The 15,905-nt window shown below is 52.0% G+C and overlaps 5 protein-coding genes across 5 annotated transcripts; all 5 read right to left on the reverse strand.

Moving 5' to 3' along the window:
- Window positions 1–2,443: 2,443 nt before the first annotated feature.
- GT037_002802 (tetra-spanning protein 1-like) lies at window positions 2,444–3,508 on the reverse strand (the record flags this gene model as incomplete). The annotated part of the gene is made up of 3 exons (XM_038927849.1): window positions 2,444–2,555; window positions 2,612–3,140; window positions 3,205–3,508. The coding sequence occupies 3 exons, from the start codon at window positions 3,506–3,508 to the stop codon at window positions 2,444–2,446; spliced, it is 945 nt and encodes a 314-aa protein (XP_038789127.1).
- Window positions 3,509–4,545: 1,037 nt separating this feature from the next.
- GT037_002803 (cell division control protein 3-like) lies at window positions 4,546–6,242 on the reverse strand (the record flags this gene model as incomplete). Its single annotated transcript, XM_038927850.1, has 4 exons — window positions 4,546–5,181; window positions 5,233–5,696; window positions 5,749–6,030; window positions 6,137–6,242. The coding sequence occupies 4 exons, from the start codon at window positions 6,240–6,242 to the stop codon at window positions 4,546–4,548; spliced, it is 1,488 nt and encodes a 495-aa protein (XP_038789128.1).
- Window positions 6,243–7,172: 930 nt separating this feature from the next.
- On the reverse strand, window positions 7,173–9,097 carry GT037_002804 (exocyst complex protein exo70-like; the record flags this gene model as incomplete). Its single annotated transcript, XM_038927851.1, has 2 exons — window positions 7,173–8,545; window positions 8,593–9,097. 2 exons carry the CDS (start codon window positions 9,095–9,097, stop codon window positions 7,173–7,175), a joined length of 1,878 nt encoding a protein of 625 aa, XP_038789129.1.
- A 1,193-nt stretch (window positions 9,098–10,290) lies between these two features.
- GT037_002805 (uncharacterized protein) lies at window positions 10,291–12,806 on the reverse strand (the record flags this gene model as incomplete). Its single annotated transcript, XM_038927852.1, has 2 exons — window positions 10,291–12,697; window positions 12,745–12,806. The coding sequence occupies 2 exons, from the start codon at window positions 12,804–12,806 to the stop codon at window positions 10,291–10,293; spliced, it is 2,469 nt and encodes an 822-aa protein (XP_038789130.1).
- A 419-nt stretch (window positions 12,807–13,225) lies between these two features.
- On the reverse strand, window positions 13,226–15,860 carry GT037_002806 (uncharacterized protein; the record flags this gene model as incomplete). Its single annotated transcript, XM_038927853.1, has 4 exons — window positions 13,226–14,263; window positions 14,470–14,625; window positions 14,755–15,138; window positions 15,201–15,860. 4 exons carry the CDS (start codon window positions 15,858–15,860, stop codon window positions 13,226–13,228), a joined length of 2,238 nt encoding a protein of 745 aa, XP_038789131.1.
- Between the last annotated feature and the right edge of the window lie 45 nt (window positions 15,861–15,905).

Below are 15,905 nucleotides of genomic sequence, written 5' to 3' on the forward strand. Positions count from 1 at the left end.
AAGCCACAACCATCGAGCAATGTCTCCAATCAAAACCACTCGGGCATTCTGAAACAACAGCGTTCAAACTGTCTTTACACTTCACGTCTAGATTGTGAACACCTGTTTGGTTCGGGAGCGTCATCATTGTGGCGTAAGTAGCTCCCGAAGGCTCTAGTTGGTCGAGAATCCTTTAGCCTTCCAGGAAACAACCGCGCCTAGATCTACCACGACCTCCACGGCAACTCCTTTGAAGATTTTGATGACTTCAACTTCTGGTACTACACCCGAATGTTCACGGCCGAACGTTGCAGATTCCAAATGCTTCACAACGCGGTGATGCTCGGACAGCTCAAACATCTAGATTCAGCCACGAGAAGCCATGCGCTCATTCATTCCGATTGCGTCCCAAAGGCAGAAGACTTGCTTCAGGGGGCCAGAACCCACACGTGCAGTACAAATAAGGCCGATAGGGCTCCTCTCAGAACGACATCAAGTTGCTTTATGCATCAATTGCACATCTTTCACAACCCCATGCTCCGCGCAGTCGCTTACACTGCAGCAATATTGTTCCTTCTTCTCGAAAAATTGCACACAGGTTCCCATCTATATCGCTTACCGCAGGTTTCAAGCGGGCAAGACTATTGATTTCTTGCCAAGATGCCTTGTCACATGTGCCAGAGCTCAATTCTTCAGCTCGTCGTGGTACCATAAGCAAGTTGAACCAGAAGCACGTTTTCCCTTCCGTCAACGGGCCGAAACTTGTCAAAAGCAATCGCTCTTGATATCTCGCTTCCTGAATTTAGCCGATGCTCGTCGTTTACTGGGAGAGGTAAGCGGTTATACCCAGCTGGGCAAGGTATGATAGCTTTTCGTTGTTCGTTACAGCGGCGTTCGACAAGACGTCCAAAGCAACGCCGCATTTATTTTTCACCGCAACTTCATGTCCACCAAAGGGTCACCGCTCATATCTCGGCCGCGGACTCCCAATTGATCAGATGACAACGAACACATGCATGTATCAAACCAACCACCTTTTCAAACTCACCTCGATCACAGGTTTCCTTCTTCTATATCCCTCCGTCCGCCACCGTTGCGCTACCAAAAAGCTCGTGAACAAGCAAAAACCGTCGCCAGGGGCACGACGGGTATGTCGGCAGTCGACAGTTGATATTTCCTTTTGCCGTTGATGACAACGCATACATACATACGTACATACATACACATCATGTTGTATGCCGAATAGCTTGAGTAACAAGCTTCGAAAATTAGTGATGGCGTCATATGGTGTTTCAGTTGGACACCAAGCGTGACAAAGAGTAGTGGTGTGAGGCTTGTTGGTGTACACATGTGCATATGAGACTACAATATACAGAGATGTTGCAGCCTTTATAGCACCGGATAGTAGGTAAGATACAAAGATGGCATCTTCCATAACGACTGGATACGCACTTTGCAACCTGTACAGAATCGACGCCGCAACTAAACTTTTTTTTAGAATGACATTCTTTGTGCCATATCCTCAAGTGTGCGACATCTCGAACGAAGAAATATACTTTGAACCAATATAACTTGCTCATCTCCTCATATCCAAGCTGGACACATCAACGCTCTTGACAGATCCTCATGTTGCTGATAAACGGCGAAAAACCTCGCTACTTTTGCTACCGGCGAAATCAGTTCAATGAAAAGCACAACTCTTCTCTCATCCTTGCCATGTTGTTGCGTCTTCTCATATCTAATTCGTCACTCAACATTTAGTTCTTACACACCTTATATATCAGTTCCATAAGCGGAGACCCGAACACATCTACCCGAATACTGCATTACCTAATGTGGATACTATGACAGATACACATACAGTAAAACCGTCTTTCGACTATGGTACAAGTACAACAATCTAGAGCTTACACTATAGACGCTGTTCCAAATTTAGTGTCAAGAAGAAGGTAAAAACAAAAAGTACTGAGCATGTCCAACGCGACTTGCACTCCCTGTACATGAGGCCGATCATAATATGGCATATCAAAACACAACTTTTCAAACACTGGGGCGGGATGGGTGTGAGAAGGATGTAAGCGCTAATGTATGGGGTTGACTGAAGACGGGCGCATGAACATCACAATTGAACATCACAATAAGTCGCACCGAGACCGTCAAACAATGTGCGCGCTGTGACCATGTGCTACCCAGATCATGTTAACTAAGTACGACCACGTTCATGTATAGAGGTTCAAATAACAATATGAACATTGATTGTACTGCAATTGCGAACATGATAACAGACCAGAAACACCACATTTCTCCGTGAATACAGGGAGAATCCATCCCAACATCCTCCTCCAAGCGAAAATCCTGTATGGCCACATATTCCTTCGACCCATACTATCCTACTATACTGTCATCTACTCCAGACTGAACCAGCCTCGCACATTTGGGATATCGTTAACGACCAAATTCCGACTCAAACACTTTTCCTTCGATCGTCCACAGGCGACGCAAACATGTCTATTGTCTTCTTCGTCATGACTGCCGTATCTTCGTCAAGAATGGTACCACAACCTTCCAACACGTATCTTGTCGTGCGCGATTGGAGGCGGGGACATTATCGCAAGCGTAGAGAGACGCTTACTGTGCCTTCTTAGGGGCTCCCTGTTGTCCGCCAACATACCTGCGGATGTCAGTAGCATCGCCAGCTTGCTTGACAATGCCCTTGAAGGTAGCCCAGCCCTGCTTGGCAGCGGGAGGAGTGCTCTGGTTGGCAAGCTGAGCGTCAATGCGGGCAGTGAGCTGGTTGATAGCCTCCTGGACAAAGCTGCTCTGCGCAACGCGAGCGCGGAAGAAGACAGTGTAGACAGCGAGGAGGATCCATGAGCCCTTCTGGAAGAGCATGGCAGAGCCGAGGACGCGGAACCAGAGGAAGATCTCAAGCAGGGCAACAAGAGTCATGGAGCCATCGTAGTACTCCTTGACGAACTTGCCAATAGCCTCGGAGGCGGCGGAGCCTTGTGGCTTGGCGCCGGCCTGAGCAGCGGGTGGGGGCTGGATGGTGGGCAGCAGGTTGGAGCGCACATAGGTAGCGACGTGGAAGACGGAGTATACGGAGAAGGGGAGTATGGCAAGGGGGATCTGGCGCGAGAAGAGCCAGACGAGAGCCATGACTGCCAGATAATTAGCACGTGCTACGTGGGGGGAAGGCTATGCACAGCCTCGTAGAAGACTTACTCAAGTACTGAACGTTCTCATCGGTAGCAAGAGCGACGACACCGCCCTGCTTTCCGGCCCTCATGCGGGCGCGGTAGGCCTTGTAGACTACGATACCGTATGTGACGCATGCCGACAGGAAGGCAGTGCGGTAGGAGAAGGAGGCCCATCGCGAGTAGTAGTTGAAGGTGATGTAGGACAAGCTGTATCGCAAAGTAGCGAGCAGCAGGGTAACGTGTCCGGCGAACCAAGCAAACTGGAGAGTTTGGGCAAGGGCAGCAAGGCGCTGGCCCAAAGGCATGGAGGCAGGAGGTGGGGGTGCCATTGTGTGTATTTCGGCAACTGTCGTGTGGGCTACGTAATGGGCAGCTTGCAACGTCAGTAAAGATCTGGGGAAGAGAATGCGGCTTCCTATGTAGAACAGGAGGAATGGCCGACCGCTGGAAATGATCTGCTGCCTTGCGAAAGGATGTCAAGATGCAATGTGTCCACAGTGGTGGCTGGGTGCTGGAAACTGCTGGTGCTGCCCGGCGTTCGGGACCCGCTCGTGATATTCGCCGTGCCTGATAGGCGGGGTCGACTTACCGATTGAGAAATCAGGTCCGGGACCTTAGTAAAGTTGCTCTGTAGTTGCGAGAATTGTCGACGCAGAGGACTGTGAGAGCGGAGAAATGGTGTGGTTGTACGTTCCCAAGGGAGTAGGAAAGCGGGCAGCAAACCAGAATTCGGGCGTTTGGGGGGTGACGACATGGCATGGCAAGCTGCAATTCTGGAGTGGGCTAGCACAAGCCCGTGCGCCCTTACCACGCCTGCACCCTGACGATCCCCTCAGCCGCCAGCCAGGCCTCCATGTGCCGGCGTCTTCACAAGCTCGTAAGCGTCTTCGCAGCAAGCACAATGTCGTCACTGTTGTTTCTCCACCCGAGTCGCATTGTTTGTTGAGCAACATCACTAGTTTGCAATCAGCTTCGCGTTTTGCCCACAAATGAAATTGCCTATGATAGTCTGTAGAGTACATGAAAAGAACCTGTCCGACACTCCTCGCTCCGAACTACGTCTGCCGAATACTAAATAATAGAAAATGCCGAAGGTGAAGCAAGGGAATCGGAAAGGAGCGCAAAGACGTTGGTATCAATCAACAATCCGGACAACTGCACCAACATGTGACACTGCTGTGCATCGTCCCCAATGTTCCATCGTAGTGTATTATCCCTTTTACCGATAGCACCCAGTGGTATCGTCGGCCGCATTATATTAAACAAGGTCTGGTAAGAGGGGTGTGAAGAACTGAGAAGAGGTGGCTGAGAGGCGTGTGTCGTCCGGAGCGGGAGGGGAGGGACGATCGTGACGCCGGCACGGCGCTTAGCGGAGGGAGAAGCCCTTTCTCTTGCCCTTCTCTTCGATCGGCCTGCCAGACTCGATGCGGGCCTTCTTCTCTTCGAGCTCTTGTCGTTGTCGGTCTAGCTGGTCCTTCATCTCCTTGTGACGGGCGTACAGCTCCTCTTCGCTCTGGCGCAGCTTGCTCTCCTTCTCCTGCACCTTTTGCTGGAACACCATCTTCATCTCCATCTCCATCTTCTGGAGCTTGGCCTCGTGCAGCGAGCGCTCCTCCTCTTGCTTGACAGCAGGGTTGACCTCCTTGAACACGCTAGAGTCTTGCTGGATGCCCATCTGTGCAAGTTTCTCGGAACGGTAGTTCTCGTACAGAGCATTGTTGGTGTTCTCCTTGAGCTCTTCCATGTGCGTGCGGATGAGCATCTGTCGTAGCTTGACGAAGTCGCAGTGCTCCTCGTTGTCAACCTCAACAACACCCCAGGGCAGCGCACGCCCGCGAACCTTGCGGCCATCGACGGTCGTGACCTCGGTGTTGGATCCGACAACGGCGAAGGGAACCTTGGCCATGATCTCCTGGTTCTCGGCAATGGTCTCCTCGTCATCAAGCTCATACCGTGGTCCCTCGAAGATCTGGATCTTGTGGTAGGCGATATCTGCAAGAATCTGTCACTGTTAGCAAAGTCGAAAAGGGGGAGCTCAGAAAAAGCAACGTACCCTCTTCTTGTAGTTGTCGATTTCATCGTCAGTAACGGTGTCAGCCTTGGCAATGACAGGAATAAGGTTGACCTTGGTGTGAAGCTTCTTCATCACCTCAATGTCGATGGGCTTCAGGGAGTGACCAGTAGGCTGGATGAAGTAGACAACGGCATGGATGCGGTTGTCGACAATGTTCATGCGGTTGACCTTGTTCTCAGCGTCCAAGTAGGCATCAAACCGCTGCTCAATGTTCTTGACAATTGGATCCCACGACTCATCGTTGTTGATGAAGTCGCCAAAGCCAGGTGTGTCGACGACTGTTAATCGCAGACGAACACCGTTTTCCTCGATGTCGGCGCTGATGGACTGTATCGAAACGGTCTTGGAAATATCGAGACTCGGGGGCTTGCGCTCCTTGGGAGGGTACAGCGAAGTGTTGAAGAGTGTGTTTACGAGGGTTGACTTTCCGAGTCCAGACTCGCCTGAGATGACACGTTAGCTCCGATTGACAACAGTGGGCGGGGGCACACCTACCGACAACCATGACGTTGAAGTTGAACCCTTTGCGCACACTCTTGCGGTGCCACTGGTTGGGCAGGTTCGCAAAACCAACGTAGCCTGTGAGCTTCCTGCGCACAATGTTCATGTCATTCGCCATGGCAGCTGCGGCCTTGGGGTTCTTCGCCGTGATGGTGTGGACCGCTGGAGAGGAGCCGTTAGACATCGACATTGTTTGATCCATGCCAAATCCGCTGGACGACGCTGGGGGCGATGGGGACGCACGGGTAGGCGGCGCGGGAGAGGTAGCACCGGATTCTAAAGCAATGTGTTAGCCAGGGGCCAGGAGAAGAGAGAGAGAGAGGGCATGGCCGTCGAGCGCAGAAGCAGCAAGCAGTGCAGAACTGCATTGGGCCTGCTGCACTTTGCTGTTTGGCTATTGCGTGGGTGTCTGAGGTGCCAATGGTCTTGTAGCTCAGGTGTAGTTGTTGGTGTCGCGAGACGGGGGCCGGGGCAAGCTCCTTACCCATGGTGTAAATAGTGTAGTAAACGCAGGCGATGGGCCGTCAAGTGAGGGACTTCTGTAGATGGAGAAGCGATGTCAGCGGAGGCTTTCAATGCATGCAGGCCGTGGTGGTGCAGGCCGTGGTGGTGCTGGCTGGCGTGGCTGCTGCTAGACAAATGTACAACGCGACCCAAGCCAGGATCTGGAGAAATAAAGTGAAACAGGCGTGGAGGAAGGGCGGCGTACCAGTCAGCGGTAGTTATGCTCTCGAGTGAGTGATGCACTCAAAGCAATGAATTGAAGTAGTGCAGTGGGCTGCGAAGGAAAATGGCGTGGTTGTCCGGAGGCTGCGACGTTGGGAAGGGAAGTCGTGGTGCCGTCCGTCGCTGGGTAGGAAAGGGGTCCGCACAGGGATGGGCGCGATTGGAGCAACGCCGAAGCAATGGGCACTAGACCAAAAATCCCCGCGTCACCACTAGCAGCGTGTCGGTGCGGACTATCGCTGGAAACGACACACGTCGAATTGCAGAGAGGCCGGCGAGGGAGAATGTAGGAGGGATGGCAGTTGACACCTTTCACGTTGTCGAATGTTTTGTGCTCTTGTGCACTCCTACAAGAGGCAGTCGCGAACCGTGCTTCCCAAAGAGGTAGCGTCACGTGTGGCTAATTAGAAGGCACGAGCAGCGCGTTACTACCTAGTAGACATTAGGTCGCTGCTTCATTATGACCATCTGCCATGACTTCGACACCACCGTCTCATCTCCAACGCTGACTCTCACGCTGCTGCAGCGTGACACTACAGTACACGGGGTGCCAGACTCGACACCTACCCAATTACATCGCTCCCCCTGTATACCCATACCCAGCTCATCATCTTATCTATGCAAATCAAAGGGTATTTTGCGCATGTCCCAAGCAAACAAATTCAAACCAACGCCGCAGTCACCGCACCCCGCTATGCAAAGCTCGCCAATGCCCTGTTCAACTCAGTCTTGTCATACTTGACGTACTTGCCCTTTCCCTTATCGATCTCCCGGTAGCGGTCGTAGAACCTGTTGTACAGTGGCTCGATGATGTTCTGTACCTCCTTGGAAAGCTGGTTCCGCACTTCGGGTTCCATTGCGTACGACTTGTGCCGTGTGACAAGGTCGTCGAAGCTTGTGTTGAAGTTCTTGAACTTTTCTTTAATCGCATCCTTGTCTTTCGAGCTAAGAGACTTCACGATAGCTGCCGAATCTGCACCGCCTGATGTTGGTCGCTCCTTGCTACGGTTTGTGTACTGAACATCCAGTAGATACCCTGATGGCTCACGCCACGCTTCAAGGTACATGGCTGTGCCTTGCTTACGCCAGTCGGCAAGCTTCTTGGAGTAGTCGTCCATGAGTGGTGCGAGTTCCGAAGAGCGAATGATGCGCGTGATGATGGCAACGTTATTTGCCATGAAGATGCCCTGTAAATTCTTGCCCTTCAACAACATCTTTGCTTTTCCAATCAAATTCTGCAGTAGTGTGTCAACAGTATCGGCTGCATAGGACCCGAACAATTTTACGCCGTCCGGTCCAACGTCCAGAGCTGTGGAGGAATTATTAGCTGTCCCCGAGTTCCAGCCACCCTCTCCCAACGATGCCAATATCGATGCGAGAGGTTCGAGGTAGTTGGTCATCTCTTGCAGGCGTCGCATCGTTTGCGTTGTAATGTCGACAGGACCACCATCGATAGGAACGGCGATGAGAGCCTGTGTTTTCGACCTCGTGTCTTCCAACATCTTGCTCAATGACATTTTTGATGTCTCACGAACCGGCTTCACGCTGTCATAGATCTGGTCCTTCAGTGCTCCCGTCTGCTTTTGGAGTCGCATCGACAGCGTTCGGACCATGCCGCAGATCTCAAATCCGAGAAAGCAGTCTGTCAACAGGTTCTTCTGAATATGCCCGTTCAATTCGCGCAGCGTTTTCGTAAAGTCCTGCAGCGGGACCTGGCACGTTGACTCATAAACGTCGCTCCATTCCTCCCTGTCAAAGACGTAGTTCAAGTTATCAAACTCTGCCACAAATAGACCCTCTATCGCCTGCACGTATGTCCCGATACCATTAGTACCCTTCTTGTACAGAGCATCTGCCTGCACTTTGCGGGCTGTGCTTATGGTCGCCTGCATGAGACTCCTCAATGTGCTTTCTAGGTATTCACCCCGGACGTCTGCGTATATTCGGCGTGTGGGAGTTTGTGAGAGATCGATCTGCGATAATTGGGCGAATGATTTGGAGATATGCGAATTGATGCTGCGTAGGCTCTGAAGCTTATCTTGGGGTATGCGAGGGAACGGATTTTCTGTGCCATGTCAGTATCTCCATAATCATAGGACACGAATGACGTACGCTTCGCAACAAATTCCAATGCCTGGACCTTCTCTCGAGCGCTATCTTGCAATATGCTGCGGAACACATCCTCCAACTGCTTGTTACCCATCTTCAAGAGCCCGCTGAGTTCTGCGACAGCCTGTTCGTTGGAGCGAAGATTGGTACGCTTGAGGTCTGCAAGGCTCATGTTCGTGCGGTCGAGGGAAGCAATATAACCATCAAGATCTCCCCGTCCAGGTCCGGCGCGAATGATCCTCTCCTCCTTTGCACTCTCTTCTCGTGGAGCTCGGAGTCGTTCAATTGCGTCTATTATACGATCGACATTCGTGTTAGCTATCTGCAGCTTCTGGGTGTTGCCGTAGATTGGGCCGATTGCTTCCTGAACTGCCTTTCCGCTCGCGTCTAGTCTATTGACAGAGCCTTGGATCTTCTTTGTGAGTGTCTTCATCTTTTCCATATTGGCGAAGAGCACTTCGACTTCCGCGCTCTCCTCGAGGAGTGCAGCTTTGCGAGGGGCGACCATGGCGACTGCTGGGCCGATGCGCAACTGCCTTGAGGCCTACGTGTACGCGTGGACGGCGGCGAGGGCGACCTCAATTATATGAAGCGGATGAGTAAGAATGAAGCGAACATGGAGTACAGCATATAATGGTACCAATGAATGGATAACCAATTAGGCAATGCTATACCCTGGTGTTGAATGATGTGTGAGGGGATGCTTGCGGAGAGCTGTCGCGGAGGCAACGCTAAGACCCACCGGGGTCCCGTGTAGATCGTCTCGACACGATTCGCTTTACGATGAACACCCACTCCAGATACTCATCGTACTTGAACATAATATGTGATTGCCGGATCCAGAGCTGCGCCGCAGCAAAGCTACATCTTGTCTCTCATAGCCTCGGATGACGTTCTCCGCGGTGATTAATATGCGCTGATCAGCGTTGCCTGTCACCACGATCCCGCTGTCTCCGTGTCACCTATGTTTCGACGACGCGTATACGCCTTAGTATTTGGGATATCACGGTGGCGCATGCAGTCACAGAGGTAGATTATACAGGGTTATGCGATTCAAGATTCACTAGGTTATCTAGATATACAGACGCTTGAAGGGGTTTGCATTCTGTACGTGAAAGATGCATCTAGTGTTTTGCCTTTCCCTAGAACAATGAAAGTTGAGTAAAGCTGAAAGCTAGATCTTTCGGGTCGTAAAATGAGACCATGTTGAACTTGAGACTTGTGAGAAATGCGAAGAAGAAGCAATTTCGAAGAAGTAATGCCAGATAAGCACATCGAAAGCAGAGCTAAAACCACATTCCGCCAATGACTGTGGTCCATGTGTTTGAGCGGAGACCGTAGCTGAACATTAACGCCCAGGCCAGATACCACCAGGCACCTCGCGAAACTGGGTCCAATTCTCATCCCGCGAAATAGGGGACTGCAGCGGTCGGCGGGTCGGGGACAGGTGGTATTCCGGCCGGTGTCTCCTCTTCCGTATCTTCACGCTTGATCTTCTTCTCGATATGGTCATCTTCACTGTCCAGCGACCTTAAACATCCTCTGCACTAATGTCGAAGGCGCTGAAATATACGTAAGATGAGATTATTTTCATTCTTGATCCAAGTGGGTATAATGCGTCCTCTATCGTTTCCAAAAGCCTAAAAGCCTCCCCCAACTCCTTGTCATCACCTCAGCCATCATGTGTTACACAGCCTCCACTTAGCTGAACTGATCACCATGCTCACTCTCACCTCCGACACGACGACCAGCTATCCTTCCCTGACTCAACTTCCATCGCCATCGTCGCTCCCGCTCGTCCTTTTCTCTCTGCTGTCTTTGTGCTTTCTTGCGTTCGTATACAGCGCGGACAGTGCGTTTTGTACGTTCAGCGCCTTCGCTGTAATTGGCGCGAGCGAGGTTCACGACACTGTCGATTTGCTCGGGCGTGTAGACAAAATTCCACGTTGACATGAAGTCACTGACCTTTGGGTCGACACCGGGTACTTTTGGATTGGCAAGGAAAGGGAAGTAGATGACAGTGATGCCAGATGCAGGATGCATGAGCTCCCAGTCTTCGTCTACTTGTTTCGGTTCAGGGTTGGCGGAATCGGAGGTGCGTTCTTCAGTAGTGCCAACCCAGATGTTGCAGTAGCCTAAATCTTTACTCTTCTTTCCGCCTTTCTTGTCTTCGGTACTCTTATCCTTGGCTTCTTCGAGCTTTTCTTGAGCTTGCTGCTCAGATTTTGCTTGAGCGCGATCGAGATCTTTTTGCAGGTCTTCCATGGATTCATCATCCGGTGGCCACCCTGCACCAACAGGCCAGCCTTTGATACCACGCTGGCGAGCATACCCATCTGCTACCTTCAACCAGTTGTCAGTCTTGACATCGGCCGAGGCATCAAAGGCGACGAGAATGTCAACATTACGTCCAGGTCGGAGAAGCGGGTAGATGGGTAGGTTGTTTGACATTCCTGCGTCCATGAATTGAAAGTTCTTTTGCTCGAAAATGCTCTCAGGGCACGATGCAGGCAGGAATTCACGCATGCCGAGAGCGTAGTTGGGCATGGCGGCGGGGTCAATGGGGTGGACTTTGACAAGATCATCATCGCGCTCGGAGATCATGGCGTCGATACTGCCGCCGAGACCAGTGAGACTGCGCATGAGGGGTCGGATCTCTCGATAGTAGTGTGAGAGAGTTGCACAAAAGGCAGATCCCCAGATGCCCATCAGCAAGGGGACGCGCACTTCAGGCAAAGCCAGCCCATTGTCCCGCCAGACTGTGCGTCCATTTTCGAACCGACGACCCATTGCCCAGGTAGGTATGCCAGCTGAGATCTCCTCACACCACATCTCGTATGGCGTAAACTCGAACCATTGGAACCAGGCCTCCCTTCTCGCCTTTGCTTCAGCAGCGATGACGTCTGTATCTGTTTGTTCGGCCAATGGGATTTCGTGTCGTACTGCGGTGTAGATGGGCAGGGGATGCGAGCCGTTGTCAGTGAATCGTCGCTGGTTCGACACCTTGAAGTCGTATTCGCTGACGGAAAGTTCACCCTTTGGTACAAGTAGACGAGCGGCAAGCAATGCGCCGTAGATGTCCACCAGACCAAAATCAGCATCTGGGATGCCCTTGGCCTTCTCCACAAGCCCACTCAAGAGATATTTGTTGGTTGGCGCGCTGACGAGCAGTTCTAGGGCATCAGGTGGGAAAGCAATGTGTACGCCGAGGCGGTTCTTAAGATGTCTAATGATGCGAGCGTGACTGCGTTGGGTGAGATCTGAGTAATAGAGAGTCTGGAGCCAGCAGCTGCCACTGACGCCCGCCGTGTAAGTGACACAGTCGAAGAGACCGTGTTCTTTCGAAGAGAGGTACGACGATGTACCTGCCACGAGCGCTCGCAGACCTCCACCAGAACCGCACATGGCAATGACGGGTACATCGTCGGGGTGTATCTGGGCTTCTGGGATGTCGAGATATCGCGCAAGTGCAGCCTTGGTGAATTGCGCCCTCTTCTTCAGAAATGCCTTTTCTTCATCGCACAGCTCGTTGGAGACCCTGACCGAGGCATCCCATATGATCTCTGGATTGATCTCGGGGTCGTTGGCTTGGTACCAGATCTCTTCAGCAAGGGAACCTGGTGCCATTGAGAGTTCATTCTGGAGTTTTCGAATGAAACCAGGCAGGACCTTGACCCAATTGGGCACAATGTAGTCAATGATGGTGTCGCCGAGCTTCGAAGGAGATGGCGAGACCGGGAACTTGGCCGTTATGGTCTGCCAGGCGGACTGGCTCTCGCCGGCGTCCTCATGCTCCTCGCTGTAGCCCTTGGCAACACGTTTCTGCGACGGTGGATCTTGCTGGCCCGACTTCTCGGCATCGTCTTTGTTTACCTGCCTCTCAGCGTCGCCTACTGACGTGGTTTCGGTTTGCTTGTCGTCGCTGCCGCTGAAGAAGTACCGCTTGAGAGAGGGCGAATCCAGATAAATGGGGCGGAACAGGGGGATTGGCGACGATTCCGACGTGAGATAGCACGTCGCGGCAGTCGCGAGGAGGCATGGGGGGCCATATTGCAGACCGAGTGTAGCAGCTTTGGATCGGTGGGAGAGTGGACGCTTCGTGTGTAGGCTTGTGCTATTAGCATGGGGATATAATGCCGTGATATCCTAGCTTACCCACGACGCGTCCCCCGCAGCCAGAGCTGGCCCAGATTGCGCGTGTTCCTGTAGCCTGCCATGCGCAAGTTGGGGGCAAAAGGAAGGAATTATCTGTGGTGATGGAGCCGTGCAAGTCAGTCACATGGGAAAGTGCGAAAAGCCCACCTGGGCTCATGGAAATGCGTTAAGCATGACGGAGCAGCCAACCTGCTTCGGAGGCCCGCAAAATTCCGCCGAAAGCTGGTTTCGGGATGACGCGAGATCGAATGACCGCCCGCACAACGTCTGCCAAGCCATGCAGGAACGCTGAACCTAGCGCCAATCAACTCTTGTCTCCACCTGAGAAGTCGTCGCCCACAATGAACACTCACGGAATGCTTGGTAAAGATGCTTCGAGTATTAGACATTATGGTGGAGCAGAGGCGCTCAAAACATTAACAATACGCTACCAAAGCATTCTTTTTGTCCAAAAAGAAGTGTAATACCATCCTCTCCTCAACTACGGTGCAGTATCCATCGTCGGATCCTTCTCTTTCCCTACATTAACTTGGCGCTGGTCCATGACCGCTCTTGCCATCTCCTTTAACGAAGGCACCCCTTTCGACCTTTGTGCAGGAGAAGCCTGATACAGGTATCGAGGCAGTACTGTAGGATTAGCCCCATTGCTCTCTATCGCAGATGCCGCATTTGTCTCAGATACTGGTGGTATAGTAGAATGCCGAAGCACTTTTACCTCCTTCATCGCCCCTACATCCTTCTGCACTGTGTATGTCTCTCCAACCTTACATGTTGAGGTCGACCAAGGTGTTGACAGATGCGGCTGCTGTAGCGGCGGTGTCATCAATCCCGTCTCAACCGTCGCATCTGCACCCTCACCCCGTTTCTGGGACATAATCTCATCCTGCATTTGTTTCAGACTACCGAGGAAGACCATACCGTCTCTGCCCACTACCCTGTTAGGCGGCGTAGTACTATTTTGCCCCTCTTTCCCTTCTTTCTTCTTGTACGGACCGCGCTTCTTGGGTATCTGGGGTGCATCAGACTGTGGATGGAGTCTGGTTCCTTGCCTCCGAGCCAGACACCGTGAGTTGGGCCAGATTAGAGGGTTTGCGCACGAGTTTGAGGTTTGTGGCGTTGGTGGTAGATTGGGCGGATTTATTCGCTTGTCAGCCACGTGTGAAGTTGACGTTTGACTGGTAAGAATCGACCGGCGGTTTGTAAGTCGATTTCGTATCCACCCTGTATGCGACAGATTATCTGTCTGTAACTGGTTGATATAATTGGCTCGGCCGTCTTCGGGTAACGCTGCTGGATGCAGAAGATGGGAGTGTAGATTCGGGTTTGCTCTATTCGCTTGCCAGGCTTCGAGGTACGGGGCGGCGTCTATGGGAGTAGATTCTGACAGTGAACAGTTGGGAGTGATATTTTTCATTGCGAAGTCTCGTTCCGTGAAGGCTTTGATTTCGGAGGATGCTTGCGCGCGGAGGATCTCAAGTTCCGTGTTGTGCTGGGCAACTTGTTGTCGACGCCGAGGGCACTTGCGACGGTGTTAGCTAGTCACTTGTATATCTCGACATTGCGAAAAGGTTCGGCTGTTATGAAATGGACGCATGTGTCGGAACAGGTACCCTGAACGTATTCACTGTACTCTTCGTTATTGCACTTGCAGATCACAGCAAATGTACAGCTTGAGGGTAATCTCTTCGGCTTTCTCATAACACGTCTGCGAATGGGAGTGCTTACCTCGTGCACTCCATTCTTGTCGAGTTTCCAGTAAGTGTGGCCTGTCTGTCCACAAACACGGCATTGCGGTGGCGGCAGCTTCTTGTCGTCTCGCTGCTTTCGACTGGCTTGATTTTGAGCATCCTGCGAACTACGCCGTGACAGTTCAAAGGCTTCCTGAGAAGAAATTGTGTCAGGATGCTCACGTTTGGACTGATGGGGAATACGAGCAGGAACAAAAGGCTCTATCGATTTTGCTATGTAGCCCGTATGTGACTCCAAAGACTTCTACAATTCATTACTAACTTTCTTGGTGGGGAGGTAAAACGGGTTTGGGTTGTTGAATACTTCGACTGCCGGCATAGTCTGCCACTCGCCCAACAAACTACCTGGAAGACTGTTTTGTTTCAAGAATGCCGTCGCTTCAACAACACACTGAGGTGGAGGCTCGTCGGGGTCGATGATGGCTTTAGGATACCGCCTTCTGTACTCTTTGAAATATGGTGGAATTTCGTCGTCGGTCCAGACTCTGGCGTTCTCAGCCATGATCGCATCCAGTCTCTCCTTGGTGATGTCCAAGATGCGACATACTGGGTAAAACGGGGATGGATAGTTCTTCTGCGCGAAGTCGTCAAGGATCCGTTCGATGATTTCCTGGCGTATTGACGGCCATAGCTCTTCAAAGGTCACCTGCATCATTAGTATGGTGAGAGATGTTTGGATCGGGAGTGCCATGCCGTAGGAAATGTGACTGCGGTAGGCCAATTTTTCCTCAAACTATCGTACCAGATGCTTGTGTCCACCTCATATTTGGCTGCGAACTGGCGTTTGATCTTCCGTACTCGTTCATAATCTTCAGCGTCCATAGCCTCCACCAGCTCTCTTATGCCATGCTTGGTGAATTCTATGGCAGCCGGAGGCGATGGTGGGGCATTGCCCGTCAGCGAGGGGAACGCTGCTGGTCTGGGTAGGGAAAATGCAGGCGAGGGTCCATCCTCCAGAGGTGTTGCTACGCGCTTGGCGGTTTTATTGAAGTGTCTCGCGCGTTTAGTCTCTGGCGAGGCATTCTCGCGACTGGGTTTCTTGACGTACTTAACGTGGGCCATCCCACGAGATTTTAGAGGCCGCTGGGGATCACTTGTGTTTGGGATTGTGGCGCGGGGTACTTCAGGTTTGTCACTATCTGGCGACGGGTTTTGTGAGAGGTGAGGCGCGTCTGTGGGGAGAGTCAGAGGGTTTGGTGCGCCGGGGGTCGCAGTCGACGTATTTGGGGGTGGAGACACTTGTGAATCGATGACCGAATCTCCATTCTCGGACCTTGGTTCTGGCGGGCTGCTGAGATCTGAGTCGTCCGACTCATCATAACGTGCTGGTCGTTTCAACTTGGCCTCGGGTCGAAGCTCGTATGGCATTTCTTGAAACTGTAACGATTTGGTGTAAGCGTTGATTGGGTACCG

This window comes from Alternaria burnsii (genome assembly GCF_013036055.1).
Source record: "Alternaria burnsii strain CBS107.38 chromosome Unknown 746, whole genome shotgun sequence".
In the NCBI taxonomy this organism is placed as follows: Eukaryota; Fungi; Ascomycota; class Dothideomycetes; order Pleosporales; family Pleosporaceae; genus Alternaria; species Alternaria burnsii.